This window comes from Maylandia zebra, linkage group LG16 (assembly GCF_041146795.1).
Source record: "Maylandia zebra isolate NMK-2024a linkage group LG16, Mzebra_GT3a, whole genome shotgun sequence".
NCBI lineage: Eukaryota > Metazoa > Chordata > Actinopteri > Cichliformes > Cichlidae > Maylandia > Maylandia zebra.
The window spans coordinates 26,096,034-26,120,848 of NC_135182.1; the positions used below are offsets into that span (position 1 = coordinate 26,096,034).

The 24,815-nt window shown below is 41.0% G+C and overlaps 1 protein-coding gene across 3 annotated transcripts; it reads left to right on the top strand.

Moving 5' to 3' along the window:
• Window positions 1-1,017: 1,017 nt before the first annotated feature.
• Window positions 1,018-23,801, top strand: ranbp2 (RAN binding protein 2). Of its 3 annotated transcripts, none has more exons than XM_004555591.4 (30): window positions 1,018-1,222; window positions 3,763-3,830; window positions 3,919-4,030; window positions 5,311-5,463; window positions 5,750-5,980; window positions 6,139-6,272; window positions 6,746-6,941; window positions 7,180-7,320; window positions 7,431-7,590; window positions 7,708-7,889; window positions 8,233-8,429; window positions 8,938-9,061; window positions 9,626-9,787; window positions 9,930-10,067; window positions 10,365-10,496; window positions 10,647-10,874; window positions 10,976-11,059; window positions 11,203-11,344; window positions 11,477-11,571; window positions 11,662-16,141; window positions 16,553-16,630; window positions 18,549-18,725; window positions 19,565-19,651; window positions 19,844-20,019; window positions 20,205-20,445; window positions 21,207-21,293; window positions 21,408-21,562; window positions 21,659-21,932; window positions 22,115-22,470; window positions 22,721-23,801. In XM_004555591.4, the coding sequence occupies exons 1-30, from the start codon at window positions 1,151-1,153 to the stop codon at window positions 23,024-23,026; spliced, it is 9,168 nt and encodes a 3,055-aa protein (XP_004555648.3). In that variant the 5' UTR covers window positions 1,018-1,150; the 3' UTR covers window positions 23,027-23,801. The 3 variants fall into 3 exon arrangements, with proteins under 3 accessions (XP_004555648.3, XP_004555649.3, XP_004555650.3); XM_004555592.4 differs by having other exon boundaries at window positions 11,489-11,571; XM_004555593.4 differs by lacking the exon at window positions 16,553-16,630.
• Window positions 23,802-24,815: the final 1,014 nt, after the last annotated feature.

A 24,815-nucleotide genomic window follows, 5' to 3' on the forward strand; every position in this document is an offset into this window, starting at 1 on the left:
GCCTTTTTACAAGCTGCTGAGTAGTACTGGCATGATAGCATCACGCAGATCCTGCAGATTTGTTCTCCTGTTCCAACACATCCCAAACGCGCTCTATTAGATTGAGATCTGGTGACTGTGGACGCCATTTGAGTGCAGTGAATTCACTGTCATGTTTGAGAAGGAGACAAGGAGAGTCATGCTACTGAAAGCAACCATCAGAAGAGAGGTGCATGGACATGATTAGCAACAATACTTAAGACTGCTGCATTTCAGCAATACTGAGTTGGTACAAAAGGGCCCCAAGTGTGCCTATAATTACCATTACAGCATCACAAGAATCGGAATCTTTTTTATAGTTGTTGTGCAATGGAACATTGAAGACTTTTCTTTTTCTGACTATTGTTAGTCAATCTTAGATGTGGTTATGTGTAAAAATCCTAGTAGATAATCAGTTTCTGAAATCATACTCAGTTGACTCCATCTGGCACCAACAACCAGTCACCCAAATCACTTCTCCATTCTGATGCTCAGTTCATAATGGGTGATGAATGTGTGTGTAGCTGATAAAGTTCAAATGGGCATTGCATATCACAGCTTTTCCTCGACAACTGCTACTCATTCACATGTGCAGAGGTTTTGATGAGAACACTTTGGAATAAAACAGGTGACTAAAAAGTGTTCTTAAATACAAAATACTTGACTGAAGCTTAACAACAGAAACAGACAGGAAAAATCTGCAAAGGTATCAGCCTATACAAATGGACATGATATAGCATGATTTGTTTAAGTTAATAGTATTGGTTACACATATACATGGTTTAAATATCTGTTTGTTTAATTTAATTTATGTAACAAAAGTTAGCCAAAATATTTAGCAAATTAAGGATTAAGGCTTAATTGTTGGAGAAATGAGGATTTTCAGGTATTTGTAACAGAACCCTTCAAACTGAAATGCGTCAGTCTGCGTCAAACTGAATTCTTGTTCTCATTGGTTAAGAAGTCACGTGACAGCTGCCGTTTGACGGCATTGAGACTGCGCAATACCATCATGGGGAGTTTACGTCAGGCGAGCTGATGTTCGCGTCAGTTTTGTTTTAAATATTTAGTGAATTTCTGGTTTTCTATGTATCACATTCAGCCGCTGTAGAAGCCCCTGACCTTGGAAGCTATGCGGCGAAGTAAGGCTGAAGTGGACCGTTACGTTTCCTCTGCGCAGAGTTCCTCTCCCTCACTCAAAGAGGTAAGTTAAGCCCGCCGAGGCTAACGTTAGCATGCTGCTGCCATCATGTCAGATCAGCCGGTATGAGGTACGACCTGTTCACATGTTCAATGAGCACTCGTTGCTTTTTTGATTATGATGACGGTATTTCGGTTGACTCATATATCGTTCTCTGTATAACCCCCGTCCCCCGGATAGTCTTAAAGACTATAGCTAACCGGCCGGCGTGATGACGCCCCGTCGTGTCCTCCCCTTTATACTCGGGAAAATGCGCGGCATGGGATCCCTTGAACAGCGCCAGCTAATCAGCTATGCTAGTTAGCCACGACAGCGAGACAAAGCTAGTTGGATAGGGTGTGCAAGTTTCATTTCTCTGGAAAAGCGAGGTTTCGGTTCAGACAACAATTAAAAATGCTCGTTGCTTCATTGTATCAGGAGCAGCAAGCCTAACTTTGTTCAAAAACTGGTGGTTTTAGCATAATTGCAAACAGACTTGTCTGTTAATCAGGCACAGTTCCAACGTTTCTTGATTTGTTTTCGTTCTTTTTAAGTATTGTTTATTCGTTTATTTATTTGGATCGGATGTGACGGGGGAAACTGCTGCACCCACAGAAAATCAGAATATTTAATGAGAAATAAATGCAGTGTAAGAAAACATTGAATGCATCAGAATTCGGGCTTATCAACAGTCTGAAAGTGGCTTAACTAATAGTGATTAGTTCGAAAGTGTACTGAAATGACAAAGAATACAGAAATATATGCTAGTGTTATTATGAGATCTTGATCATTTGTTTTGTAGATATCTTTTTAATGTTGCAGCTGAAAATGTTGGTTTAATTGCTTATACATATCTACACCTACACCATGGCAGCATAATATGCTAGTCGATCAGTCAATTACTTGAGTAAATGTGATGCTTTGTGGTCAGTGGTCCTAACCATGCTCTCAAGTTGCTTTACCTAGTCAGGGTTTTGTTTTTGCGTAATTCCAACGATATTTTGGTCTTACATCAAAGTAAAGTCATCAGGATTGTGTTGTTTGTTTGTTTTTATTGATGTAGTGTGTGTGGTTTAATGTACTCAAGCTTAGAATACACTTTGTGTGTTTAAGATCAAAAGTAATTTAAAAAAATGCACGGACCTCTAGAATAGAATAAACCTTTATTATCCCACGAATGACAAATTTGGGTGTTACAGCTCCTAGAGCAAGGGGAATATAAAGTATAAAAGGAAGACAGTGGTCCTATATACATAAGCAACTGAAGTTCGTGTATATACAGGTAACAATGTATAGAAAAAGTAAAAAGTTAGGCCACCCGTTGTGCTTACATGCATAGTCACCCTCCCAGAGGCTTGTTTTCAGTCAGGAGAAACCTTGGTATTGTAAGATTAACAGTCTAGCCCAATGGTATTTGTAAAGTTGCACCAGTAAAGCCAAAAATGTAGTTTTGTTTGACAATAGATTCGCACTACTACACATACGTGTGCATTTTGTTGTGTACAGTAGTGTGTGTAGTCTGGAGACATTTGCCTGAAGAATTAAATCACAAGATTGGGTGTCATGCTGTTCAGAGCTTAAACCTGTATTCTTATCAGCAAAATGCATTCCTAAACAAACATACAGAAATTAAATGTTTTTGTGATTTGTAAGTAAAATGTAATTATGAAGGACTTTTTAAGACGGGAATCTATTTTTAAAAAGTGCGTTACAGGGAATTTAAAAATACATCAGACAAAAACAACGTATTGCACAAGAGCATTACCCAATTGCCTGTCTAAATAGATGAATTTTCAGCTTTTTATTTTTTATTATAAAGAAGCATCATAGTGCGTAGAGGGAGAGGTAAACTGTTCCACAGTTTTGACGCTAAGGTTTGGATTGCGTGATCCCTCTTTGTTTTGAAATGGGTCTGTGGAATAGCCAGAAGAGCACTATCTACTATCAACTTATTCTACGTTGTTCACCTGACACTGAAAAAGTCAGTGATAATAGTTGTAGTGTGGTGGGTAGGAGAAGCTAGCAGTAAATCTGACAATGGGTAATGCTGTAATCACGATGGCTAAGATGTTACTAACTTTAGCCCCTGGGAGGAATAATTTCCCAAAACTACATTTTAGTTAATTCCTCAGGATAAAAGATGTTTTGGTTTGGTTTTTTTTTTTGGTTTTTTTTTCCTTTTTGTGGGGGTGGGGTGTGTAAATACCACAAAGCTGATCACTTGATCAAAACTAGATAATGAACAAAAATATCTTTCACTATTCTGATGTATTCCCACTTCACAAACTACTTGAACCATCTATAAAAAATTATGGATGGGCATGATTTAACTAGGCATTGGCAGCTCCATCTGCAGGATTTTTTTTTTTTTTTTTTTTGTATGGCTAAAAATGGGCCTTTGAGTTTGGGTATAGTTACTAAGCAGGTACTGAGTACTGGTGAGTATTTAAATCCCAGTAAGCCAGATAACTCTTCAGGACATGTGTAATTGCATCTTCTCACTATCATAACAAGATGAATCCATTTCCTCATCCTGGTCCACATATTTTTTTTTCTCTCCACAGAAGCCAGTCAAAGGGTTTTTATTTGCTAAATTGTACTTTGAAGCAAAGGAATATGATCTTGCAAAAAGGTAAGCATGTGAGCCTCTCCATTGTTTTGACCCAATGCTTGTGTGTCGCTATATTGTTTGTAATTCCTGTCTTTCATGCTTTTCCTAGGCATGTGTCAGACTATCTCAAGGTCCAGGAGAGGGATCCTAAAGCACACAAGTTCCTTGGACAGCTCTACGAGAGAGAGGGAGACATCAACAAAGCAGTTGGATGTTACAAGGTAAAAAGAACATCTTAGTGGAAGCATTTCTCCCTTTAAAAGTGTGTCAGAATGTGGTTTAAGAAATCATAAGATTCAGGTATGAAATGAGGAAATATTGTTTAAATGACAAAATGATGAACAGCTTCCACAAACCCCGTATTTGCTGTCAGTTGCAATCTTTGATTTTCAGATTCAGCTTCCTTTTGTTTGAGAAATCAGAAAGATGATTGACCTAAAATTCCTCCAATTGTCTATGTACATAAGTGAATATGTGTGTGGGTTTAAAAACTGCTCTGTAAGTGCTGTCGGTGCAACTGCTGATTCATGCTCACACCAATTTAAATGGACCAACCAAACTCGTATATTTACCTGGACACGAAAGGGAAATTACCCACATGCACTTTGAATAAATTTGGTTAGTTGTGATGAATGCATATATTAAAAAAAAGTTAAAAATAAGTATCCTCTTTGTTACTATGGGTAATTTCCCACAGCAAACAACAAGGCTTTAGATGTGATTTCTGTCTGCCTTTTGGTGTGTGATTCTTTTCCTTTTTTTTTTCTTTTTTTTTTTTTTTAAATATAAAATGCACTGGGTAGTCTATCAAACTGAATGCTAAATGCTCTTTGTTGTTTTACTTTTTAAAAGATGAATCACCAAGCTCTCTCTGACATTCAGGAATCAATAATCAGCTTCCCAAAGGCACTGTTAGGGTTTTATTGCTATAGCATCAAATCTAGAAGATGAATGATGACAGAAAATTGAGAAAAATAAACTGTGATTTATTTGCTCTCCCTTCTTGTAGCAGTAACTTTTAAGAACATTAAACTCACCTTGAGGGAGTTTTTTACTGATTCATTTGCACCTGAACACTAAAACTGATGTGTACTGTAATGAAGCTGGTTCTCAGTTAATGAGCTGAAACAAAGTGATTCAGAGTCGGTGCTGAGACTCATCAAAACACTATCAGCTATATAATTGCTGTACATTTCCAATCTTTTTAAATGCACTCAAGCTGTGCTCTGTCCACCTGTGGGAAGTGAAAATGGCCCACTTAAAACAGTTTTTTATTTTTATTTTTTATGCACAGTTGGCTGACTGTAGTGCAACCTGTTTCTTGGACGTAAACGGCTCCAGTTGCTGCTGTAATAAAGAAATTAATAATCAGCACAGTGTGAGAAAGAAGAGGAGGTGATGAGTTTTTAATTCGTAAAGCAGGGAGAGAGAAAAAACTGGCAGAGCTTTTGATGCATATGTTCAGCTTCAGACTAAATGTTTTTCTTCGCTTCTATTGCAGCGGTCGGTGGATTTGAATCCAGCCCAGAAAGACCTGGTGCTGAAGGTTGCAGAGCTGCTTGTCAGTAAGCAGGAGTGTGACAGCAGGGCAGAGTTTTGGGTGGAGAAAGCTGCAAAGCTGCTACCAGGAAACCCGGCAGTTTTCAACCTTAAGGTGAAGCTCCTCCTTTCTTCTTTAGCTCCAGTAACATTCACTAAACATTGCCTTTGTCAGCTGTGAAGTCATTTGATCCCACTATTTTAGGTTGTTTAACAAACTGTTGTCTAGTTCCCAGCCTGATCCGTCCATCACTTTGCTTAATATTCTTAAATTAAAATGAGTGGGAGTTTTAATGTCATTTAGGTTTACAAAAACAGTCGAAGAAGAGGGTACAACTTAATTAAAAGTAGAAAGAATGCCACACTGAATGTCTTCTGTTCATTGCCACTGCTGCTTTTAGGAGCGCCTGTTGAGTCGTCAGGGTCAGCAGGGTTGGAACCAGTTGTTCGACCTCCTTCAGACCGAGCTGGCAGCGCGGCCGGCTGACGCCCACGTGAACGTGAAGTTGGTTCAGCTGTTCCGTCAGGATGGCCGGCTGGAAGAGGCTGTTAAACACTGCCTGGCTGCTGAGAAAAGAGCCATGCTGTGCAACAGTCTGGACTGGTACACTGAGGTGGTGTGCACACTGCAGGTTAGTATGGACTTTGCACTAGTGTCCTGCTAAATTAAAGTGTACCTGAATAGGCGGGACCAGTATGCTTTAAGTACTTCTATTTTGGGCCTTATACTCATCCTCCCACCTTTATAAGTGCATAAACTTTTCTAAAGAATGGATGACCTGTGTTTCAGGAGTATCTGGCTCAGCTCAGCAATGAGAAGATGAGTCGATGTATTCGGAGAGAGCTGTTGTTGGCCCGCTGCAGCCTGCTGAGAATCACACTATCTGAAAGCAGCGTGCAGCCAAGTGTAGATGCACTTAAAGAGTAAGTTGGGTCCTGGATTGTTCAAGAGAACTGGACTAAAATCTGGGGCCTTTTTTTTGTTTTGTTTTTTAAATTAAGGAGTAATTTACAACCTAATCTCTCCCGTGTATTCTGGTGACCACGTGTCCTTGTAGTAAAGTTTTAAAAAAACAAAGTTATATGGTTAAAAGTTAACATTCAGATTCTTTTCCTCAAACATTACTGATGTCAGAAAACCTTGCCAACCTCATAAAATGTAATTGAATCACATTAAGTTCTGGTCTTTAGTAAAAGTTCAGTCTGTTTAGGTGTAACAGGTTGTTTGCACCTGATCTACAGGTAAGAGAAGCAAATAAGTCTCAAGCTTTGACTATTTACAAGTCAAAAAGGCTAATTGTTGCAGCTGTTTCAACAAAGGCTAACATTGTTGTTGTTAGTTGTGTTTTTAGCATTCCAACTTTTTTGTAAACTGTTCATCTGCATTGTGCTTGTAGGTTTGACCAAGCTATGCAGGAAGTGAGCAGCGTTGCAGGCCGCAGTGCAGACGAGCTCCTTGAGGTGTTTGTGGAGATGAGAGGGCACCTCTACCTGCATGCAGGCACGCTGCTGCTTAAGCTGGCTCAGGATCGCCAACAAACCTGGAGGGCTGTTCGTGACCTGGCTGCACTGTGCTACTTACTGGCATATCAGGTAGTGAGACACCAAATGAGCAGATTCATTTACTTATGTTGTTGTTACTTTAAATATATTCCAGTAGTTGTACCATCGTGCAACTGTGCTGTCCCTTTTACCTTTTTTTTGCCTGACTTGCAAAGGGTAAAGGACTTAACAGTTCTATAAACTTGTTCAGGACCTAGTCGTGGTCTTTCAGTGAACGCTTTGCAGTTTTGTTTTTGTTTGTTTTAATTAAAGTTTGTTTTTCCTCCAGGTCCCCAGACCAAAGACAAAAGTGACCAAAAGAGATCAGACCGCCCCACAGTTTCTGGAGCTGCTGGCGAATGACCGACAGAGCCAGGCCGGCCACATGTTGTTCAATCTGAGTACAGATTCATCTGCCTTGATCAGTGAGGTCTGACCTTGGTTATATGTGATTTCACATGATTCTCACTGAAGTGTTCTTATGTCAACATGAACATCAATCATTCGTGCGTCAGTGTTTAATTATTTTTCTCTTGGTAGGTGGTGGAAGCTTTCGGGAACCGGAGTGGTCAGGACTCCCTGTTTGACCTCCTGCGGGGTCCGCAGGCCTCTGCTGGATTATCTTTTATCGCCAATGATGACATTCATTCCCTTACTGCCATGGCTCCAGAGCTCTCTCAAATGGCCAAATGGGACACTGGTACGAACCAGTTAGCTACCTGAATACTAAAAAAAACTGTTTTGTTTGTTTGTTTTCCTGAAATTAAAGAAGCATTTAGTAGTGAGTAGTATAATAACTTTGCTGCTTTCTCTTTAGGCTCCATCTTGCTCCACAGTGGTCAGTTGCAACATCTGAGCTGGTTGGGACTCCAGTGGAACCTTCTGGACCAAAGACCACCGCTGCGGGAATGGCTACAGCAGCTCTTTCCTCGGCTTACGCTGGAAACCTCTAAACTAGATACCAATGCGCCAGAGTCAATCTGCCTGCTGGACCTAGAGGTAAGGTGGTGCTGCTCCTGCTCTGTGTGTACTGGTCTAACATACTCTGTAAACCTCCTCCTGGCCAAAGCACAGAAAAATGTATGAATAGATAAAAGGTTTTACTTGAGAGAAAATCTGGATCTTGGACTTCTGGAGTTTTTCTGTTGCATTTTGGTTCATTTTCATGAACTTATGTTGGCACTTTATTACAGCAGGCTGTGCAAAAGTCTTAGGAGACAAAATTAAGTAAAATGAAACTTCAACAAGCCAACAGCACTGCTTTTAATTTATAAACACAGTTTTGTTCTGGTATTTCTTTCAGTATTAAAGTTTTTTTTTCACTTGTGTTTGCTCCATCAAGGTGTTTCTATATGGTGTGGTGTTCTGTAGCCACTGTCAGCTTCAGAGGACGGCAAAGATCAATGCTGGAGTCAATCAGTCACAACAACAGCTCTTTGAGCCTCGTTGCCTCCCTCTTCCTCTCCTCCGCCTCTTGACCACTGACAGACAGAGGGAGTGGTGGGATGCCATCTACAGCCTCATTCACAAGCGAGCAGCGTGAGTTCTAGTGCTGTCGAGAGCCAAATGGAAAAACATCCAGAACTATTGCATAAGCAAAAGGGATATGATTGGTTATGTTGTGTTTACTTAAACTGATTTAAACACTATTTTGAGGATCTCTCCCGATTTGAATCTAGTTTGTTTCAAATTAGTGTTGTCTTGTTCCTGTATGTTTAGCTCTGTGATTTATATAATTGCATAACAACTCTCTATTCTGGTTTTCAAATTGTTTTTTGATGGATTTAGCCATTTATTTTCCTCAGTATTTTCCCAAAATGGTTCAAATCAGTGGTCACTATCTGTAGTCTGTTTTAAATCTTAGAAAACTGTACTTAACAGGGCTAAACTCATTAAAAATACATTTCTAAAACCTCATTTCATTTCAATAAGCGATATGAACCTATCAAAACAGTACATTAACATTTAACTGCAATTAATTTATAGTCCCATTATTGGCTATGTTCATATATTCAGTGTTTTTGATGTGTGGCCTTTTGCTTTGCAGACCTGGTGTGTCAGGAAAGCTACGAATGATTGTGCAGCATGGGCTGAGCACATTGAGAGCTGGAGAAAAACATGGGCTTCAACCAGCACTGGTCATCCACTGGGCTCAGTGTCTTAGCCAGACGGTACAGAAACACACACAGATGCATACACTGTTTGCTTAAACTCAGTGAGTTGCAGGATGGTAAAGTGATTAAAATTCTAATGTATCTCTTTTTGAATGCTTTTTTTATAAAATAAGGCATTTAGAAAGTCCCTTGTACCTTTGTACCCCTTGTATTGTAGCTTCTAATGGGAAAACCAGCATATTCTGACTGTGCTGCATTAATGTCATCAACTTCCTTTATTTAATACTTACTTTATTAGTAAGTAAGTCCATATGCTTTAAAAAGACAGCAGTCATCTACCGTCACAAGCTGCACTGACAGTTAAAAGCATGTAGGTAACTCAGAGCTCTCTCGGCTTTCACACCTGCTCCTTTCTGTCACTCAGTCTGCAGCTGCTAAACAGAATTAAGTGCAAGATGTCCAAACAGCCACATGTGCCACTTCTTTGGCTGCGTGTCTGCTGGATTTAAAACCACTAAGAAATGAGTTGTGACAAAAGGCTTCTGTGTACCATTCTGCTCCTGTGCCAGACTCAATTTCTGTGTGTTTTTTTTTTTTGTTTGTTTGTTTTTTAATAACCAGGGGGATGGAGTGAACTCCTACTATGACCAGAAGGAGTACATTGGCCGCAGTGTCCACTACTGGAAAGTTGCCCTTCCACTGCTGGAGAAGATCAAAAACAGACGCAGTATACCAGAACCTCTTGACCCTCTCTTTATACACTTTCCCTCCAAAGATATTCAGGTTAATAATGTTCTCATTTCTTTTTGCATCCAAGTAGTTGTCATGTTTAGCCTCAGGTTTAGTCCCTAAAGACCTTGACACTTTCAGCTATACCTGAAAATCAGTCTGAGTTTACCTCTCTGTTTAATGATCTTCCTTTCAGATTTCTTCTGTGAAAAGTTATGAAGAGGAAGCAAGGATAGCATATGCAGTTCTTCTTGACATTGAAGGGAAAACCGAGGAGGCCATTTCTACCTTGGAAAGTATCAATAACATGTCCTCCATATGGCATTTAGCTCAGGTAAGCATAAAAAATATATACCTGGATTTATTGTTCACACCACAAGAAGCACTTGGGTACTATGGTTTTTGTTTGGTTTTGGGGTTTTTTGTTGTTGTTTTTTTGTTTTTTTTAAAGACACATTTGTGTCCAAGTCTCTCTTAAAAACAAAAAATTAAAAAAACAGATTTTCATATAGTCCACTGTTATGTGGTTTCAGATGTTTCAAGTTAGTGGTTCTAACACTTGTAGAGGTGTTATATTCTAGAGTGTATAGTGATTTATTTTTTATTTATTTATTTATTTATTTTTTGGCAGATATATCAGCGGCTGTCAGAAGAGGCCAGCAATGGTGTTGAGGAGACTCAAGACAGGTGCATCATGTTCTTGAGAAAGTTCAGGGCATACCTGTCAAAGATCTACAGCGCCAATGCAGATGACATTGAAAAGGTAAGTCCCAATTTGGAAGAATCAAAAAACAAAAACTATAAATTTGTACGACTGATGTTTAACTTGTGACACTTTATTTTGTTTTGTTTGTTTGTTTTTTGCTAAAGTAGAAGCAGTGTGAAATTAAAGTCAAAACTTTTTCTTTCCCAGCTGCCTGTCTCTATGGAGGAAGTTGTGGACCTCCTAAATGATGTGAACCAGCAGCTGGGGGAGAACGGGGAGGTCATGGATGAAGAGGATGAGAAGGAAGAGGGGGGCCTAAGAGGACCAGCCCACTCCAGCCCTGCTCATCTTGGCGAAACTAGTGCAACCATATCCCACATTAAGTTCTCCACTCCCTCTCCAAACAAAAGCATTGTTTCTCCTTCAAAAAGACTGGTAGGTCCATGTTGTTATTTATTTAAATGACTCAGTTTTTGTGTTTTTAGTCAAACACAAAAATCAATTACCTTTATAATTCATTCACATCCTTTCTTTAGATTTCTCCCAAAACACAACCTCATTGGGTGGAGGACCAGAAGAGTCTCCTTCAGATGTTGTGTCAGCAAGTAGAAGCCCTTAAGGTCAGAATTCATTTTTAAGATAATATTTTGTAACATTGTCCCTTGTTTTTAAACTGTGATCACTGTTACTTGTTGTGTTACTTTCAGTTTGGATTAAATCAATACATTTCAGATTGAGTTCACATGATGCTCCTGTTTTACAGAATGAGGTTCATGATCTGAGACACAACTCATCAGGCACTACAGTTTCTCCTCATCATAAAATGTATGGCGAGACTTACGGGGCTGAGGGCCTGCAGGAACCATTTACCCCGGTTCAGTCCTATCATGGAGCCCCCCTAACAGGTCAGTATGATACGCGGATCTGAAACATGATTAATTTTATATTTAAACACAAGATTTAATTTACCAAAGCAGTTTAGTGACATAAAACTTTTTTGCATGTCTTTTTTTCTTTTCTTTCTTTCTTTTTTTAAGTTGCCACCACAGGCCCCTCTGTGTACTACAATCAGTCACAAGCATACAACTCTCAGTATCTCTTGCGCACAGCAGCAAATGTAACCCCCACCAAGGTAATCATCATTTTAATGCTGAACAAGCTTTAATGCTTTAAAAAAAAAAAAAAGGAGTTTGTTAAGTTTATTTTTACTCTCTTTACACAGACCCCAATGTATGGCGTAAACCGCATGCCACCTCAGCACAATATGTATGCCTACCAGCAGCCCACGCATACACCTCCACTGCAGACAGCCCCAGCCTGCATCTACCCTCCTCAAGAACAAGTCTTTGGTGCACCTCTACGGTTTGAATCACCAGCCACAAGTCTTCTTTCACCCTATGGTGAAGATTTTTATGGCCAGAGTGTTACCCAACAAACCAGTAACCCTACCTTACCTGAACCTGGCTATTTCACCAAGCCACCTGTAGTCCCAGTTCAACAACCAAAGAACATTGAGGGAAAGCCCATGGACTTTGGAAAGCTCTCCTTCAGCCAGCAGGCACCCACTGAAGTGCCCAGAGTGCCTAGTTTTGGTACAGGTGTAACTGCCCAGTCAACACCCTCGCCTGCTTTTAAATTCAACTCCAATTTTAAATCCAATGATGGTGATTTTACATTCTCAGCTTCTCAAAATAAGCACAGTGAAAGTTTGCTTGGCCTTCTCACATCAGACATTCCCAGTAAAACAGACACCGTTCCAGAGAAACCACAAACTCAGGAGCAGCCCACCACCCAAACGGGCATCTTCACCTTTGGAAACAAAAATGTTACCAGCTTTTCATTTGTTGATTCTGCACAGAGCACAGCTGCTGGAGGCCTGTTTGGGAAGGTGGATCAACCATTTCAATTTGGGGACATGTCCAAGCCAGCGTTTGGAATGTCAAAGCCTACAGCAGAGCAGGAACGGGCAGGGGAGAGTGACAATGATAGTACTCATGCTGAGGAGGATGAAGATGGGCCTCACTTTGAACCTATTGTCCCTCTTCCCGATAAGGTAGATGTGAAAACGGGTGAGGAAGAAGAGGAAGAGATTTTCTGCACCAGGGCAAAATTGTATCGATTTGACACGGAGACAAAAGAGTGGAAGGAACGGGGCATCGGCAATGTTAAAATCTTAAAACACAGCACTAAAGGCAAGGTCCGCCTCTTAATGAGAAGGGAACAGGTCCTTAAGATCTGTGCAAATCACTACATAACACCAGATATGTTGCTGAAACCAAATGCCGGCTCTGATAAATCTTGGGTATGGAATGCTATTGATTATGCAGATGAGGAGCCTAAACCTGAACAGCTGGCCATCCGTTTCAAAACTGTAGATGAGGCAGCACTTTTCAAAGCCAAGTTTGAGGAAGCCCAGAAGATTGTACTCAAATCACTTGACAAGACAAATCAACAGGAGAGGAAAGAAAAAACCGTGAAAGATTCTGAATCGATTGCAGCCCAGTTTGCACTGAAAGAAGGAGAATGGGAATGCTCTGTGTGCTGTGTAAGAAATAAACCCACAGATGTACGGTGTGTATCCTGTCAAAGCCCTAATCCCAACGCCTCTTCAAAGCCAGACATTCAGGCTGCTGGGGAAGTTAAACCTAGTTCTTTTACATTCAAATTTGGCACTGATTCAGCAAAACCAAGTAGTTCTGGCTCCACATTTACTGGATTTGGTGGTTTTGGATCTTCTGAAGCCTCTTCATTCACATTCGGTCTCAGCTCCTCAAAATCTGCAGACACTGGTTCCAGTACATTTGGTGGCTTTGGAGCCCTACTTACCAGCAAACCAGGGCAGTGGGACTGTGAATCATGTTCTATAAAAAATGAGGCCAATGTAGACAGTTGTGTTTCTTGCAAAGCTCTTAAACCCTCGGCTAAAACAGCTGCCGCAGCACAAGCTGCACCAGCTGCTGGTGCACCTGCAGCACAACCCGTTCTGTCCAGTGTTGACTCTGCTGGGGTTGCTGCCAAGTTTAGTAAGAAGCCTGGACAGTGGGATTGTGATGTGTGTGAAGTAAGAAATGAAGCCTCTGCTGGTAAATGTGTATCCTGTGGAAGTCCAAACCCTGCTGCTAAGCCAACAGAGGGGGCTTCATTAGGGTCAAATCTTCCAACAGTGTCGGGACCACAAGCAAAGAAAGATGGACAATGGGATTGCAATGCCTGTCTGGTCAGAAATGATGCATCAGCTGCTGAATGTGTTTCCTGCAAAGCTCCAAATGAGAATGCATCTTTAGCAGCTAGATTTGGTAAGAAGGATGGAGAATGGGACTGCGACACTTGTCTCGTGAGAAACGAAGCCTCTGCTGATAAATGTGTGTCCTGTCAGACCCTAAATCCTAACGCTAAAAGCACAAGCAGCACTAGTTCCTCATCGTCGTCCTCAAAATTTACCTTTGGAACAAAGAGTCCGTCAAGTCAGCCTGTTGGAACTGGATTTACAATACCTTTTGTAAGTGGGGGCACCTTTCAGTTTGGTCAGAGCAAAGATAAAAGCTCACCTGCTTCTTTCAAATTTGAAGCTCCCCAGACTGGATCTAGCGCAATCAGTTCGTCAAGCTTCTCTTTTTCAATGCCCATTGGGCCTGGTGGCTTCAAGTTTGGTGTTCAAGACCCTCCAAAAGAATCCCCTTCAAATGATAATCAGACTCAAACTGGGTCAGCCTCCAGTATGCTCAAAAGTATAGCTGACAAGCACAAGGAGAAAGAAACTGTTTCTACACCCTCAGTAGAGCAAACGGAGGAAGAACAAAATCCATTAATATCTGGAAAAGCAAATGCGTTCAGTTTTGCAGACTTGGCTAAATCTGCTGGAGGAAACTTTCAGTTTGGCACGAAAGATCCAGAATTCAAAGGTTTCTCTGGAGCTGGTGAGCAGTTGTTCACATCATTCCAAGCAACCCCCACCAAGACAGAAGCCTCAAATGAACTGGAGGATGATGATATGTATAAAACAGAGGAAAATGATGACATCCAGTTTGAACCAGTGATCCAGATGCCTGAGAAGGTGGACCTGGTAACTGGGGAGGAGGATGAACAGGTTCTTTACTCTCAGCGTGTCAAACTGTTTAGATTTGATGTGGGTACCAGTCAATGGAAAGAGCGTGGTGTGGGAGTTCTCAAATTCCTGAAAAACACTACAAATGGTCGGCTAAGGGTGCTGATGAGAAGAGAACAAGTTCTCAAGGTTTGTGCCAACCACTGGATCACCACCACCATGAACCTTAAACCCCTGGCAGGCTCAGACAAAGCCTGGATTTGGTTGGCCAATGACTTCTCTGATGGAGATGCTAAACTCGAACAGTTAGCTGCCAAGTTTAAAAGCCCTGAGCTTGCTCAGGAGTTTAAGGAAAAGTTTGAAGAGTGTCAGAGACTTCTCTTGGACATCCCTTTACAAACCCCCCACAAGCTGGTTGACACAGGTAGAACAGCACACCTCATTCAGAAGGCAGAGGAAATGAAGTCTGGTTTGAAAGACCTGAAATCATTTTTGACTGACGAGAAAACAAAGATAAAAGACAATGACACACAGGGAGATATTGCAACAGCTGGTGACATTTCAAGCCTTGTAATCAAGCCCCAAGGTGACACCACCGGCCCTACCTTGGAGTGGGACAACTACGACCTCAGAGAAGATGCTTTAGATGACACGGCTGACTCGTCGGTCTATGCCTCCCCTCTTGCCAGCAGCCCCCTGAGAAAGAACCTATTCCGCTTCGGGGAATCCACTGGTGGGTTCAGCTTTAGCTTTCAACCTGGCATCAGCCCCTCAAAGTCTCCTGCTAAGCTCAACCAGAGCAGAGCTTCAGTGGGTACTGATGACGAGCAGGATGTCACCCAGGATGAAGAGCGGGACGGCCAGTACTTTGAACCTGTGGTCCCCTTGCCAGATTTGGTGGAGACTTCTACAGGAGAGGAAAATGAGCAGGTGGTCTTCAGTCACAGAGCCAAACTATATCGCTATGATAAAGAGTCAAAACAGTGGAAGGAGAGAGGAATTGGAGACCTGAAGATCTTGCAGAATTATAACGATAAACGAGCGAGGTTGGTAATGAGAAGGGATCAGGTGCTGAAGATCTGTGCCAACCACTGGATTAGTCCAATCATGAAGCTGGAACCTATGAAGGGCGCAGAGAAGGCCTGGGTCTGGAGTGCTTTGGACTTTGCTGAGGAAGGAGAGGGCAAGCTTGAGCAGCTGGCTGTGAGATTCAAGCTGCAAGAAACCGCAAATACATTCAAACAAGTCTTTGAGGAAGCCAATGTTGCTCAGGGAAAAAAAGAACTCATGACTCCAGCGACATCTAGAGTGGTTCCACCACAAGACAGTGGAACACCAGGATCTGCAAAGACCACTCCAGCTGTATGTGGCAAAGCAGCCATTGCCGTTCTTGAAGAGACGACTAAGGAACGTACTGAGCTTCCTGCAGACACTGGATCAAGTGCATCTGCATCACACAGTCCTGTCAATCCCGGAAAGACTGTGGTGTCTCCCCCAAAGTTTGTTTTTGGCACTGATACCCTTCAGAAGATTTTTGGCACTCCTAAATCTCATTCTGAACCCGAGCAATCTACAGCATCTGGTTTGAAAGCCAACGGCTCTGGTTATACTGCCAAGACTTCACTTCAAGTTCCTGCATTCAAAATCCCAGAGAAAGGTAAGAATAAAAAAGGGGCGTCTGAATTATATTTGCATTACTTTTGAATGATTGTCTCAACGGTTTCAGTTCATTTCATTTTTACCCGATCGTCCTATTTCATCTGCATCTCACTGCTTCATCATTGCCCACACCTTTCATTTTTAACTGGAACACAACGTGTATTTCCTCCGTCGACATGCTCCCCTTTTATATTTGTTTTGCAACATGCACATTTAGTGGAAATTTTAGAGACAAAACATGACTATACTGCACATATTTTACATATCCATAGGGTTAATAACACTGTTATCAAATCAGTCATTGCACAGCTACAGTATTTCACATTTTTCAGTCAATTTTGGCATTTTCTGATTATGACACCAGCCTCACAATTAGTCTCTCTTCACTCAACAACCCACCATCCTTTAGGGCTGGATTTTAGGCTTTTCAAAGATAACCCAATGGCTTTTTGGACCAGCTCATCAACCACCCAATTTGAAACCCCAGGTACTCTAATCACTGCAGTGTGTGTTAACACTTCTCAGCTGTCACGTGACTGGCCCTTGCTACTACAAAGAAATAACCTGGATGCACGGAGTGGAGGAAAAAAAAAAAGCAAAACAGTCAAGCTAATGTGTTGCATGCCAAGTGTGTGAAGGTTTCAGTTTTTATTATTCAGTAATTTTAATTGTAGTTCTTTAAGTAGCACTTGTGTCACAAGATTAAATAGTTTTGCACTGAAGTAATGCAAAAAAGCAGAAAATATTTAATCTGATTTCATCTGAATCATCATGGAAATGGTGTTTAAAGCACTGAAATATTTAAGGAAAAAAATTAAACTTGGAATTAAATGTAACAATCTTTTCATATGAGTGTCATTTTCATAGTGTGGCTTGCAGTTTTGTTTATATTAGCTGAAAGTAGATGAAAGATAGAGGTAGCCCCTGTGTCTAAAGGGTGAAGCTGAAATGTAACTGCCTTAAATGTGGTCAATCATTGACCAGGAGGGGGCAACTATTCTGGTTGCGGAAAGAATTTGGATTGCGTAGACCTGAATGGGGAAAATTACAACTACTCCCTTGATCTATGACATCAGTAAGTAATTTCTTGAAGATCTCAGTCGCTAGTTTTTAGCCTCATTGAACATCATGTTTCATATATTCAATCTAGAAATTGGTCTATGTTACCGGGTGTCAAAACAGGAACAGACCAGCAGCTTTCGGTGACCAAGTGTCAGTGAAGTATAGGCACTTGTACAAATTGTGTGAGTTGGTATAAAAGATGGACGGTTTCTTAAAAGCAACTTCAACACAGAACATTACAGATTTCTATTTAGTGGCCACCAGGGGGCGCCCAGTAGTTTCAGAATGATTTGGGGTTGAATAGAAAATCACTTTCCTGATGCCTTTATGGGCTCAGTTGCTAGTATCAGATTGTACTAATTACAACATTAAGTCAATTTTGGAGCAGGGTTAACCACAATTAAAGAGCTGTCAACCACAAATTGTTGACCAGTGAGCATTCAGGTTTGCAGCGAGATCAAATCCTTGTTTTGTCACATTCAGCTTTAAAACACCTAGATGATGAAAGTCCTCAGCTCGAGGCTTTAACAAATAAGTGGCATCATGGCTAGATCCACACTTCTCAACTTGGAGAGAAGTGTGGACCTCAACTCGAAGCTTTACAAACTGGTCAGTGACTTCATGGTGGCTACATCCATCTCTTATAGACAATCTGTACAAAAGTGAAACACGTAGGTTCTTTGATTTGACTTGGCAAAAAACAAATGTTCACTTATATTTATATTATTGTTTCATATGAGTCTTCAGTCTGGATTGAAGGTCTTACACTGCGCTTTATTTCATGTCCTGTATATACCAGAGAGGCTGAATTAAAGAGTACAGCGATGCCACAATTGTAGTGTGGGGCAGTTAGACTAGCACCAGAAAGGTCTTCTGAAAGGTGAGCTGAGAGCAAAGGGCGTTGCTTTAGAGAGGAATGTACTGTGCAAACGTCCCATGTGCCATTTTTAGTGCTGGGTCTGTAGCAACAGCATGGAATGTAATTCCTCATCTGGTTTGATTTCTCGCAGTGAAACTCTAATCAGCAAAGGCTAATTAGAGTTAAAGCTCAGGTATTTATCCTGTTTAATGTTACGATACCATGTGTCCAAGAGTAAGTGGTGTAAACGAGACCATGCAGAAATCCTCTGCTTATAAAACATGTCTCACTGTTGTAAATCAAATGCATGATGTTCTGTTTTGCTGTGCATGATTTTGTGTGTGTGTGTGCGTGTGCGTGTGTGTGTGTGTGTGTAATTAACACCTGTGGTTGCAAAGGCTTTTAATTTTTACATTTTGGCCTGTCTTCCAACAGTTCTTTCCCAGCCTGACTTGTTTACTCCTATCATATCCATCTATCATAGGATCCCCTCAGGCAGAGGGAAGCAGTGCTAGGTCTGATGAGGATTCGGAGGTGGAGATTGTGTACGTCAGGGAACCCACAGCTGAGCAGGCAGCTTTAGCTAGGAAGCTCCAGCTGCCCATCACCTTCTTCTGCTACAAGAATGAACCAGGCTACATCAGTGATGACGAAACTGACGGTGAGACCCAAGATATGGAATGAGGGTTTGTTAAAGTGAACATCAGTGGTTGTACATATGACATATGACTCGCTGAAATAAATCTGCTTATTTGTGAATCGTTAACATTCCCAGGAGACGATGTAAGAAAGTGAGAATGCTAAAGTTTTGGACAGAAATGGATACCAGTGTTTAAAATAACAATATAGCACATAGATGCTATATAGACATTTTTTGTTAGCTTTTCAGTTTTTATTCCTTTCTTTTGAACCCCAAAAAATGTATCCAGTGCAAAAATGAATGTGACGCCAAAGGGCTGCTGGCACTGGTAAATGTCACCTTATTTGACAGTTTTGAGAAATAAGGGTGGTATAAGAGATGTACATGACTCTTTTTAATAATTGGTAATTTATTTTGAATATTTGAACTGCTCCCACATATGATGTAATGAGTTATTAGAGCCAGAAGGTAGCAGTAGTGCACGGTATTTCTCTATAAGGATATACATCTGTCCTGACATAAATATCAAAGTGGAACCTTAACCTTAATTAAAACATGTTATTTGGAGTGAATTTTTATTTAAATTTTATTATTTGAAACTGTAATTTCTGCTTTTATAAGACAAACTAGTAACTGTCCCATTCAGAAAGCTAAGAAAGGACTTATTGGACTTTTTGTTTGTTTGTTTTGGAGGGGGGGGGTTCTCCTTTGACATCAAAGTTCAGTAATGCCTCTTTGGTTTTAAATCTGAGAATACAAAATTGCCTTTAATCTTTAATTCATTATGGGTTGAAGTCTGAACAAACACTATAATTTTCTTTGCAAACATAATTAAAGGAAACATTTGTTTTAAACTTCAGATGAAGACTACGAATCAGCAGTGAAGGCCTTGAATGGAAAGCTCTACCCTGATACTCCTGAGAAGAACACTGCAGCTTGTGGTGATGGTATGTAGTCTAAACCCTGTTACATGTTATTATAACCAACTCATTTTTCAAAAGACAATTGGTTTGGTTTAATTCTGCTACTATGTTAAAGGGTTTTATGTCGATCTGTTATAGCCATACAGCCCAAAATTTGTGTACCTTAATAAATGTTATGTTGATTTTGAGCCTAAACTTGCTGTTTGCTGCATTCAGAGTCAGACTGTCAGGTGGTGTGGGAAAAGAAGCCAACACCAGAGGAGGAGAAAAAAGCCAAAAGCCTCCAGCTTCCACCCACCTTCTTCTGTGGCCTGAGCACCACAGACAGCGACCCGGACCAGGATAAGCCTGAGGACTTTGAGACAGAAGTCCGCAAAGTACATGAAGTCCTGGTAATGGCTCCGAATTTACATAGATAATTCTGATTATACAAGCAGAAAACTCAACTTTTGTTTTTTAAAAAACAAACAAATGTTAACTTTTTAAATTAATTATTTTACTCTGTCAGTAATACTCAGAGGCATCTTAAGATGGGTATTAATTTGGAACATGTTATTAATTTGGAAATGTGTATCAGGTTGCTCAGTTAGACAAATCTAACGAAGCCTCCAGCAGTCCTGCTGTGACCCCTGAAATGCCAGCATCAGGGCCATCATCCAGCAGAGCAGAGGCTGCCGACAGCACATCTACAGCAGACAAACAGACCACAGCAACTCCAAGCAGCAGCTCTCCCATTGACCTCTCAACTAAGAAGAGTGTCGAGCTGGAGTCCAACACTGAGAGTAAACCTGCATCTTTGACTGCTACAACAAGTCGAGGTAAAAAAGTGTGAAAAACGGCATAAGTATTTTCAAATGAAACATAACTCTCCATCTTCAGCCACATACTTTATGGGTTTTCGCTCCAACTTTTAACTTTAATTTGAAATGTTATGAAATTTTTTTTATAAAATGTTAAAATGAGGAGCTAGTTTGGATGATAAATATTGAATACATTTTTGCACAGACAGAATTTCAGCTGAGGGTTTCTTTTATACTCAGAATGTTTCTGGGAAGTTATTAAGATAAGATAAGACTTTATTGATCCCACAACGGGGAAATTTTTGCGTCACCTCAGCTCAGGTACAGATATATGAAGGAAATACAAAAATACAATTAAGTACAATCAATGAAAAAAAGTAAGATAATACACTATATACAATGGTAGCATACACACTATGTGATTATGGATATAGTTGGAAATACGGAGGACATAAACTATATAGCTTGGAAGGTCATGGAAGGTCCATTATACATGAAGTGGTGACCGTGGATATTCAGTGTCCAGTGACTTATGACATCGTGATTGAGGAGTTATAGAGTCTAACTGCTGTTGGGATGAATGATCTGGGAAAGCGCTCCTTCCTGCAGCGAGGGTGTTTCAGTCTCTGACTAAAGGAGCTGCTCAGCCCACTCACATACTCATGCAGTGGGTGATGTGGGTTGTTCATGATGGATGTCAGCTTTACTAACATCAACCACCTCCACAGACTTATTATGAAGTACGGAAGTATTTAATGTCTTTGTTGTTCTGGCTGCAGACCTCTCCACCTTTGGCTTCAATGCATCTGGCTTCTCTTTTGCTGAGTTGGCCAAAAATACAGATGGATTTGCATTCGGATCAAAAGGTTGGCTTTAACATTAAAGATTTTCTTCAGTTGTTTATCTGGACTGTTGTTTTGTTTCACTGCTAATTGTTTTAATTTTCCCTCTTAAAAAAAAAAAATTAAAAAAAATTGTAGATGCTAATTTCTCATGGGCAAATGCTGGAGCAACAGTGTTTGGATCTGCAGTGACCTCTCAGCCTAAAACCAATGCTGATGAGGGGGGAAGTGATGAAGAAGAAGCTCCTAAAAATGTGGACATTCACTTTGAGCCCATAGTATCTCTGCCCGAGGTACATAAATGTGCTAAGCCCTAACATTTTAGTACAATTAGTAAACTTGTATTTATTTTCCATAAAATTGTATTTATCACTGTATTTATCACTCAGGTGGAGACAAAGTCTGGAGAGGAGGATGAGGAGATCCTGTTCAAGGAGCGCGCCAAACTGTATCGATGGGACCGGGATATCGGCCAGTGGAAGGAGCGCGGCATCGGTGACATCAAGATCCTCTTCCACCCAACCAAACATTTCTACCGAATCCTGATGAGAAGAGAACAGGTGCTGCGGGTTTGCGCCAACCACAACATCTCAGAGGCGATGGAGCTCAAACCCATGAACGCCTCAGCGAACGCACTGATCTGGACTGCCACTGATTACTCAGGTATACATACAGCATTGATGTGATGTTGTATTGTGCTGCGTTGTGTGATTTGTCTGTAAATACTCACTAATAATCATTCATCTTGGATTTTTAAACCACTTGCATGTGTTTATTTCTTAAGGCAACATGGGGATTATTTTTCACCTGCTCTCTTTCTCCTCGCCCCCTTTTTGATTATCTAGATGGCGAAGGTGTGATTGAGCAGCTGGCGGCCAAGTTCAAAACCCCTGAAATAGCCGAATCCTTCAAAAAGACCTTCTGCGAGTGTCAGAACCGGATGGGCCAAATTGATGGTGATGCTTCGTCTCTGTGCTCGCCACAGATGTCCAGAATTCAGGAGCACTCCAGAGACACTAACCCACAGGTGTTCCTCAAGCTGGCAGCTGATGGCCAACCTCTGGGCACAATCACTATAGAGCTGTTCTCCCATATTGTACCCAAAACTGCAGAGAACTTCAGAGCTCTCTGCACTGGTGAGAAAGGCTTCGGGCTGCGGGACTCCATCTTCCACAGGATCATACCAGATTTCATGTGTCAGGTGAGGAAAGATCAGGGTTTGGACTTTCAAGATCAGATGAATGTAAAACTTGTTTGATTACAACAAAGTGGAATTTACTCTGGGTTGACAGAAATACACCCTGGTTGCTGTTTGTAATCATAGCACAGCTCTGTAGTTTGATGTATGAAGTATTTTATTGATGCCATGACAAATCAGTCCTGTTGTTTAAAAGAAAACTCTCAGGAGAAAATCTCTAGCATCACTAACAAGTGCTCCATTGGTCTTTCAGGGTGGTGACATCACCAAGAATAACGGCACAGGAGGCAAGTCCATTTACGGCGACAAGTTTGAGGATGAGAACTTTGATGTCCGGCACACAGGCCCGGGCATCCTGTCGATGGCAAATCGCGGACGCGACACCAACAACTCGCAGTTCTTCATAACCCTGAAGAAAGCCGAACACCTGGACTTCAAACATGTGGCTTTTGGCTGGGTTCGGGATGGCATGGATGTGGTGCAGCAGATGGGAGAGCTGGGCTCAAAGGCAGGCCCTCCAACAAAGAAGATCATCATCACAGACTGCGGACAGCTGTAGCGTTTTAATGTTAAGATGAAGCTTTACGGCTTGGTTTAGGTTATTAAGTTAAGATCAGCTGAGACTCTGGATGAGAGCAGTGTGTGCAGTACTAACATTCCTGCTAAAACGGAATCTTTAGTCACGAGGCACCGATCACAGGGCTGCTGGTTAAGTTGTTCGTCACAGAAACTTGTCCACAGTAGCCTTGAATTAGATATTCTTTCACTGTCCTGACATATTCACGAAAACAGAAGCGAGTTGGTAAAGGAGTGGAGGCTTTTGGAACAAATGTTGTAAACTTTTGCACTTGCGTCTTTATCATCTGTCAAATTCTCATTTGTATTTTGTGTGTATAAATGTACATGGACTATTTTTTTTCTTTCTTTTTCTAAATGTTTGTTCCTCCTTTTTGTCTTGCATGTGCTCTGTTTCAATGCAGTTGTTCCCTCCATGAGCTCCACTCTGGTATTTTTTTTTCTCCCCTTTTTGAACAAGTCTTAAGCCACTGCTCCCCTGCCTTTTCCTCCAAATGCTGCCTCCATGTACTTTTAACTGTTGGGCGCCCACAGGATTTTTTTCTGTTTCAATGGATTCCACAATGCAGGTAATTGGACTTCATATGTGCCCATGCAACCTGAAGTAATCTCACTTTGTTGTGGCTCAATGATAATCTGGTTTGAATTTTACGAAGGGGATCCATTTCATGTATAGTTTGAGAGAAATAAAGGCTGAAATGGTGCCACTTGTACCAAAATATGCTTATTATTAAACAATAAAGTTGCTTTACGAATAATCGATGGTTTTATGGCTTGTCCTTGTTGACTTAATTTTGCTCTGATACAGTTTGCAGGTTCACTCTGGGTATTTTTAGACTTCTATCGACTTTATTTCACCACTTAAAAGATTTTGCATTCAGGTATTTAATGTGACAACGTGGATGAGCATCAAACTATTTGGAAACTGGAAACTTGCACTCTTTCTTTCCATTACCAATGGTATTTTTAATTCAGAGCTTAAAGTAAGATAACCTTAAAGCGAGTAGTTGCATTAAGTTGTCTACAGCAGGGGTGGGCAACTCCAGGCCTCGAGGGTCTGTGTCCCTTCAGGTTTTAGATGTCATTGAACCAACGCAGCTGATTTAAATGGCTAAATTAGCTCCTCACCATGTCCTGAAGTTCTCCAGAGGCCTGGTAACGAACTAATGTGATTCAGGTGTGTTGACCCAAGGTGAGATCTAAAACCTGCAGGACTCGGGGCCTGGAATTGTCTACAGCCTGTATATAAAAGATCCACTCTAGACTCAATGGTTGAGTGTTGAGTTAAGCCATAAAGCTATTCAGATAATTGCAGCATTAAAAAGAAGTTTGGGCATTTTTGTAATCTGTCATGCACAAAACATAAAGCCCCAGTGACACAGGACTAGAGACAAGCAACCCCCCTGAAAACTATGGTTGTAGTTTGCTGCCAATTGCTAGTTAAAACTGGCTGCAACAAATATGGTACTACACCAAAAACCTCCTTGTAATTCCTCAGGTTGGTGTCTTTCATGCAAGCTACACCAGGAACTGCTAACAACCAAAGAAATCTAAAGGCTTTTGCTGCAGCACCCCTTAATTTTCCCCAGGAACAACTTGTAAACTGGTCAGGGAACACACATCTTTCCCCAGCAACTAATGACTCCTGGGGGCGATTGCCGACTGATATCTTATTCAATGATTGTGTAAAGATGATTCTTGAAATGCGAATTTGTGCACCATGGAGGTTGTGACATGGGGAACAATCTCAAAGAAAGGGCCTCAGAAGATCA